Raw genomic sequence first — 7,515 nt, forward strand, 5'->3', positions numbered from 1 at the left:
TAAACCCGGTCAGCCACTTCCGCACCGAATCCGATGACGATGTTTTCACAAAAATGGGTGGCAACTTCTCCCGTCGTTCAAATTCTTCCTTCTCGCTCACGTCCACAGGGAGGGTAGCGAACTGGTTTCCAGACAATTTTTGAGCGTCCTTGCTCAAACTGCCTGGCTTTGCAGGTAGCGCTTCGGCATTCTTTAGCTTCTTCAAATCTGCCGATCCTGCTGGTGAGGACCGCCTCTTTTTCTTGCCGTGAGGCATTTTTTGCACTTTTTAAGCACTCTTTTGGTTTGTGTGGGACGCACGTCTGACTCGCTTCTCTGCTGATCGCAGACTGATTTACTCATGATATAAATCATGAGCTTGAAAAAAATATGATGTGTATTTTTTTTATAAACTTAAATATTCTTTTTTGTCTGATATTCAGATAAAACATTGTCAAACTTCAAAGCCGAAGCGTCAGGTCCTGTCGCAACAGCTCATATTTGAAATTCGGGCTCAATTTAGAGGACCTCATCTCATTGCACCAGTGTTTAAGATGGTGAAAAATCTGGTTCAGTAGTAACTATTTATTTTATTTGGAAATTTGAAACTTCTTATATTGTGCAGAAACTGCTTCTTCATAATTTGTTTAAAAAATTGTTTTCTACAATTTGATTGCATCGATAAAGTCTTATTTTACCATAGTGGAATTGGGTCAGAGAACCTTATACAAGTAATTCTGAGATTCCAACGGAAAAATTCGATTCTTTTTTCAAATAACTTATTTTATAAATCTCATTTCTCACTTCCCTTTTAGCAATTTATAGCTTGATGTCAGTTGTTCAGGACGTTCCAAACATCGCAATGCTTTCATGTCAGCATTAGGTACTTGTCGGTCGTTCTTTCCTTGAAACAGTTTATCACTTTGAGTGGCTTATTTTGGCAAATAACCATCTCATATTCATCAATCCTTGGTGACCAAAGCGTCAAAGGCGTGGATTCGATTTGTCAAAGGTCATGGGTTCGATTTTTAATACCGGCACATTTATTTTGGTAGGTGATCTATTAAACATTCCCGACAATCTCGGTATTTATACTCTGCGTCAGTTCACAGTACCAGTACAAGGTATAGATTGTGTTTTTTATTCCCTCTACTTTTTTTATTCTTATCTTATTTTTATTAGGTCTGTTTAGTTGCTGTGACCAGGTTTGGACCGAGGGACGGTTCACAATAATTTAGAATACATTAAAAAATATGCTCATACTTTTAAATACTTAAAAAGTATATGGATAAAAACTAAAAGAATGTACTTGTTCTAATGATTTTTAACTTTTAAACGTGATTTTGTCATAGTTATTGTAAAACCGATTGTGTCACTTTATTTGCTATCTGTTTCCATGAGTTTTAATGAGAAACACAATGCTGGGCAAACGTTTGAGGTTAAGAAATAATTGGAACACACAACGGTTCTGATAAAACAATAATCAAAATTCAAACTATATATTTCCATATTTGCCTCCCGTACTGTATCTCACACACACAACCATAGACAAACGGTTTTGTCATTCCTTTTTACATTTTGCACCCTCCAGCCAGCATAGTTCATGGAACGGCCACGTGGTGGCAGCATCGATACCCGTCAGCGTTTGACGTTTTTCCTTACAATCTCAATCGCCTCCCCTCACATACATACAGCTGCTGCTTTTGCGGAACTGAAGTGGTGGTGTGAAGTGATCAACATTTTTTGGAACATTTAATTTACACTCAAATGACCTCACAAAACTGAACGAAACCAAGTTGCGTTTATTTTCAAGTGTTTAATTGTTCTTACGTTAGCGATTGTCACAGGAAAACCCCTACGAATGTGAGTATTGTCACACTTGAGGATAGAACAGACCTTGTGCCTCACCCCATCGTTGGAAACCAGGCGTTGTCAATTTCATTATTAGTTTTTGCTCTCCATTCATTGGCTGCACTGCACTCGGCCGGGGCAAAGAACGAAAAGAAAGTGAAAACCCTTCTTTCTATGAGAAAACATGAGTCAAGCGATGATGGTTGCCGAAATATGTTCTGCGGTGTTGTGATTAGCTTCATAGAATTGATTCACCTTTAACATGGTTTACCGGAAGGATAAAAAAGGATTTTAAACTATTTTATTGCTTGATGTCGGGGCTTCGGACGTAATCGCATCGTGTGAAAGTAAAACTGTGCATTTTCCGTGCTGCGCTTAATTGATTGAAAGCTGGCGAGATTAATTAAAATTTTCTTTTCCATCCACGAGCGGAAAGAAAATCAAAGCGCAACCCTCGATATCATCACCGCTTGACCACTTTCATGCTGTAGAAAGTAGATTGCAGAAGCAGAATCCGGCGGCCGCTTAAGAGTAGAGTGCTGCTTTGCATTATAAATAGAAACGCAGTATTTTTGGAATCGATTTATTGCCCAATCATGTAGAACTTAAGTAGAATGTCTAAATTAGTGATTAACCAACATCTCGTTGTTATGTTTCTTTCTTTTCTTCCACAGATGGCCTCGGGAAGACCCATTAAGTGTGTTGTAGTCGGCGACGGAACGGTCGGCAAGACTTGCATGCTCATTTCATACACTACCGACAGCTTTCCCGGCGAATACGTTCCCACGGTGTAGGTTTCATCAAACTACGATTGGTGTTCGCTGGCCATGGCAAAATCAAACATCGCGCTTGAATAATTACTGATCTTTTCCTTGTTCTTTTTTCCATTCAGGTTCGATAACTATTCCGCACCGATGGTAGTGGACGGAGTACAAGTCTCGCTGGGACTGTGGGATACGGCTGGACAGGAGGACTACGACCGGTTACGACCACTGTCGTACCCACAGACTGACGTGTTCCTCATCTGCTTCAGCGTTGCCAGCCCATCCTCGTTCGAAAATGTGACTTCCAAATGGTACCCAGAAATCAAACATCACTGCCCGGATGCACCAATTATTCTAGTTGGTAAGTTTTTGCGCGTTTTGTTAATGAAATGTGATTCACAGTTTAAAGGACAAAAAGTGCGCGTTCAAGCTTGTGTATACTTATTTTATTGTTTTGGAATGTTCTAACCAAAACTAATTCAAAATATTAAAATATTGTGCAAGAGACTTGGCTAAACAATTTTTATAACGTTTTCTAAAAACAAACTTGTAAATATTTCGGAATTTGGTTCGGATGTTATTAAATATTGGTCAAACGGTGCATCCGGATATTACTATTATCAATATGTCAAGCAGGACTGCCGAATCTGCAAATCTCAGATGATCCAAAATAGTCATCTGAAACCGATTTAAACATATTTGTTCACTTGTAAATCTCGATAATAAAATGTTTTGCTCACTATATTCTCTTCTTCCAAATAGGAACCAAGATTGATTTGCGCGAGGACCGGGAAACTCTCAGCGCACTAGCCGAGCAGGGCCTGTCGGCACTCAAACGGGAACAGGGACAAAAACTAGCCAACAAAGTACGCGCCGTCAAGTATATGGAATGTTCAGCACTGACCCAGCGTGGCCTCAAACAGGTATTCGACGAGGCCGTACGGGCTGTACTCCGACCGGAACCCCTCAAACGACGTCAACGAAAGTGTGTTGTGATGTAATGAATCTGTCTCCTGTCTGTCTTCTGCTAGTTTGATAGTGTCACGCACACTACCCGACGCTCTCTATTGTACATAGGTTAAATGGAGTAAACAAACAACACTCAAAATTTGAAGAACAAAACAGCTGCTTAGTTCAAATAGACAACTCATTTTCGTAAAAATCTTTACAACATTTTTTTTATAACATAAAAATTTAAAGAACAATAAGTGTCAGAAATATGGTATTTGAAATTTCTCAACCACACAACTGAAAAAAAAATCTCTTATCCTTTATATTTTGTGCCATTGCAACGAATGTCAACAAAAGTAATGTACATTCATGAAACAAAACAAAAATTTAATGAAATCTCCGTATACCTCACGTGTCGATAGAACTGGTATTCGTTTTTTTTTCTTTTGTAATGGAAAACTGTTTTCCTAAACGTATGAATAAGCACCAATTTTATGTGTATTCAATGCCTAACACAGCAACGCCGTTTGTTGTATAAAACTGAAACTATAGACGAAGAAAAACTTATGCTAAACAATATTTCCCAAAATGAAATCCAGAACTGAGTCTTTGTTCTTGATTGACTAAAAGTTGTTGCGATACAAATCATAAACCATATTTTTATGCTGGAAAACTTTTAACGCTCTAAAATCATCGCAAAGTAGTTGTACAAGATAACCTAACAGATTTCAAAAGACACGCATGTTTGTTCAAATACAACAATTAATTCTAGTTATAGCATATTGCAATAGAAGCGCCACCCAGTGTAATGTACGACCGAAACGATCAATGTATAGACAAAAGAAAGCTCAATTTATTTCTCTGAACCTTCATCAAAACTAGAAAGTTATGCACGACTTTAAAGTTTCAGTATCAAAATGGCCATACAACTCCATAGTCAACTCATAAAAACACCTTGCAACAATGTTGAAAAAAGGATCCTCAAGACAAATCGTTGAATTTTAAACAAATTAACTGGAACCAAGCTGAATTATTCTGAAGTTTGGATACTGAACGTATGTATGAACCGCCTAGAACACACTAAATTTTTATTACAGGTAGGAGTGTTACAAACCTCTGTAAACTACAGCTCGACTTCAAACTTTCATGAGATTCGTCAGCACGCTAGTATCAATTTCAATGAGAATACATGAACCATTACAGGACTATAAGAATTCCAAAATTCGTAGAAATAAACTGTATGGAGCTTTCACAAGATCTTGCACAAATTGATACACAAGCAAAGGCACGCCTTTTCTTAATGTTTGCATGAACATCAGGTTTATTACAAGTTTTTTTTTTCTTTTAGCAGATTGTATTTGCTCTAATCAATAGTGTTAACGTAACATCGGACCATTTTTCTTAATATTCTGTGAATACATTAAAAATATGATCTGACAGCACATTTTGCAATTATTTTCTCAACACACATTTGCTAAAGAGACTGAAAACGCAACTCAAAATTTCCCTTGTGTACCAAAGCTCGAAACAAAGCAAGTAATACATTGAAAAACAAAAATAAAGAAAACATATTTGTTCCAGCACGAATTTGTTTCTAAAATGAGAGGACATGGAATTGTCCATCTAGTCACTAGCAATCTCCTCAATTTTCAGGAAAACTTTAAAAACAACTACCTAGTTGAATGATAACGATTTATTAAGGAAAATTGGAGAAACAAGATCAAAAAATCGAACAGCGTTAAGTCAATTTCTCGTCTAGTGCTACGCTTACACCAGGCCAATAAGACAAAAACAAACATGAGTAATGAACAAAGAAACTAATAGATCAATGCCCTTCCGTTTTAGAAAACCCAGCGTGTAATAACAAAATGAAACAAAATACATATAATTTGCTGTGTTAAAAATATTTTGAGAATCATTTATACGAATAATCAAAACTGATTTCTTCATATCATCATAGGATTACATTACAAAATAATGTTCTGTAGTTTCAGTGATTTTAGTTTAACTAACTAAAGATTGCAACACAGTTCTAACGTTTGCTTTGTCAAATACTTACCCGCCTGTGCTGCTTGCTCGACAAAAAGGTTTGCAATATGATCGGCAGGAAAAAAATACGAACGAGAAAAGTCACAATGTAAGGAAAAACGCAGCGCAGTTTTTGCTTCAGTAAAGTATGTATTACTTGAGTTTTTTATTTGCCTTAATGTTTACTCTAATTGACATGACTCATGAAAAAATTTACTCAAAGCATCTACTGATTTAAACTGTATGAAATTACTAGGTTTTTTCGTGTTTCACTATTCTATTTTAGCATTTAGCGATCATTTACTCTCACATTATTATTATAATAACTACAGTAATTTTTATGATTGTAGCATACAATTATTAATTTTTTTCTGAAAATACATTGACTAAACTGTCCCAAATTCATCACATGCATTTCAAACGAAAAAAAAAAACATTGAAAGAAAAAATCGCCCATCTTTTTATTTCAGCCACAGTGTTTATTATTGCAGCTATTTTCGAGTTACGTCATTCTCAGACAAGAACTATACAAAATTTGCAGTGTTGATTGTTAGGCTAGCTTTTACTTTGCACTTCGAGTTTTGTGAAATGTGCATCTTCAGCTTAAAAGTTTCAAAATAAGTCCCATCAGTAAAAATGCTCAGCCATTCTCGTGTTGATGAAGATTCAGCATAAAATCTTTGAAATGTTCTAAAACCCCGACAAATTTAGAGTATTTTTCGTTATCGTACATGTACTATGGGTAAAAAACAAATGTAGTTTTAAATGCGTTTACCACTGTTTGTAAACATAACGTAAAGTCATCAGGGGTGACATCGGGTCTGGGGAGTGAGATTGGTTCGTTCAAATTTCTGTATTTTTATGACCCAATCTCACCCCAGACTCAATATCACCCCGAAGGTATTGCAAAGTGGTTAACAGGTAACAGAAAGCACCGATCACGCGAGTGTGTGGGCGGGATTAAAAACATGGTCCTTGAGAGTTTAAGTTAGAACTATTTTCCCTTTCTCTGGCTACAATTTTTTTAACATTGCCAGTTGTAAGTTTAAAATCAGCTTATGACTCATCACTTTCTGACAAAATAGTGCCGTTGTTTAATCGTTGTATCAGTTTCATAGAAATCCTTTCCACTTCGGAAAGAACCTAATAATGTCTGGTTTTTGTTTAGATAAAACCTATGAGCACAACTTTTCGATGGTTTGTAAAAGTTGGTCAAGATTTATGAAATTATTAAACCTAAGACAATACAAAGTGAATGCAATCGGCAATTCGAAATCAAAAATTATATATGTATATATTTTGGGTATACAGTTAAACCTCGTGTTTCTTCGATTACTCTAAACCGACACAATATGTTTGCAATCATTTATAAGCAACTTATTCGTCTTGTTCCAATCTACAATTAGCTTAAAAAAGATTGCAAAAATATTTTGTCATTTAAGAGTAATAAAAAAATACAAATTGTAATGCCTGCGGACTATGCGAGGTTCAGGGACATATACAAATCTTGCAATGTCTAATATTATAAAAAATAATCATAATAACATTTCATCAAATGCAAATCTACATGAATTGCATTTAATGAAATGTTATTGGTTGTGAATCTATAAATGTAAATTCAATATGAATAATTCTTTCTGCTTCCGATTAGTTATTTTACTATGACATATCCACATTAACGATAAAAATGCCACAAAAAATAAAAGTTACTTAAAAACTCAATTGTTAGCTAAAACTAGGTTTCCATATTGTAATTGGGACTGGAAGCTGTGCTCTCTTGTACGAGTTTTGTTTGTAGAAAACTCGAAAGGCAGTTAAAATCAATCAATGTAGGGTATTTCTGGTCAGTTTTGGGCCACTCCTGTCTTGCTTAATGGCATAGATAGTGATTCCAGGAATTGTTTCTGGAACTTTTATGGTCGGGATTAAATATGTTTCAATA

The 7,515-nt window shown here is 35.9% G+C and overlaps 1 protein-coding gene across 3 annotated transcripts; it reads left to right on the top strand.

The window, feature by feature from the left end:
• Positions 1-1,644: 1,644 nt before the first annotated feature.
• LOC6046482 (ras-related C3 botulinum toxin substrate 1) lies at positions 1,645-5,734 on the top strand. 3 transcript variants are annotated; one of them, XM_001863636.2, is made up of 4 exons: positions 1,645-1,842; positions 2,505-2,620; positions 2,723-2,955; positions 3,357-5,734. In XM_001863636.2, the coding sequence occupies exons 2-4, from the start codon at positions 2,505-2,507 to the stop codon at positions 3,593-3,595; spliced, it is 588 nt and encodes a 195-aa protein (XP_001863671.1). In that variant the 5' UTR covers positions 1,645-1,842; the 3' UTR covers positions 3,596-5,734. The 3 variants fall into 3 exon arrangements, with proteins under 3 accessions (XP_001863671.1, XP_038105362.1, XP_038105363.1); XM_038249434.1 differs by lacking the exon at positions 1,645-1,842 and adding an exon at positions 1,964-1,982; XM_038249435.1 differs by lacking the exon at positions 1,645-1,842 and adding an exon at positions 2,006-2,361.
• Positions 5,735-7,515: the final 1,781 nt, after the last annotated feature.

Source organism: Culex quinquefasciatus, chromosome 1 (genome assembly GCF_015732765.1).
Source record: "Culex quinquefasciatus strain JHB chromosome 1, VPISU_Cqui_1.0_pri_paternal, whole genome shotgun sequence".
Classification (NCBI taxonomy): Eukaryota; Metazoa; Arthropoda; class Insecta; order Diptera; family Culicidae; genus Culex; species Culex quinquefasciatus.

What these genes read in the sequence shown, in the direction of transcription:
- LOC6046482 (XM_001863636.2), top strand. Translation starts at nt 2,505, where the DNA reads ATGGCCTCGGGAAGACCCATTAAGTGTGTTGTAGTCGGCGACGGAACG. An exon ending in GGCGAATACGTTCCCACGGT is followed by an intron (nt 2,621 to 2,722) that starts GTAGGTTTCATC and finishes TTTTCCATTCAG; the next exon opens with GTTCGATAACTATTCCGCAC. An exon ending in TGCACCAATTATTCTAGTTG is followed by an intron (nt 2,956 to 3,356) that starts GTAAGTTTTTGC and finishes TCTTCCAAATAG; the next exon opens with GAACCAAGATTGATTTGCGC.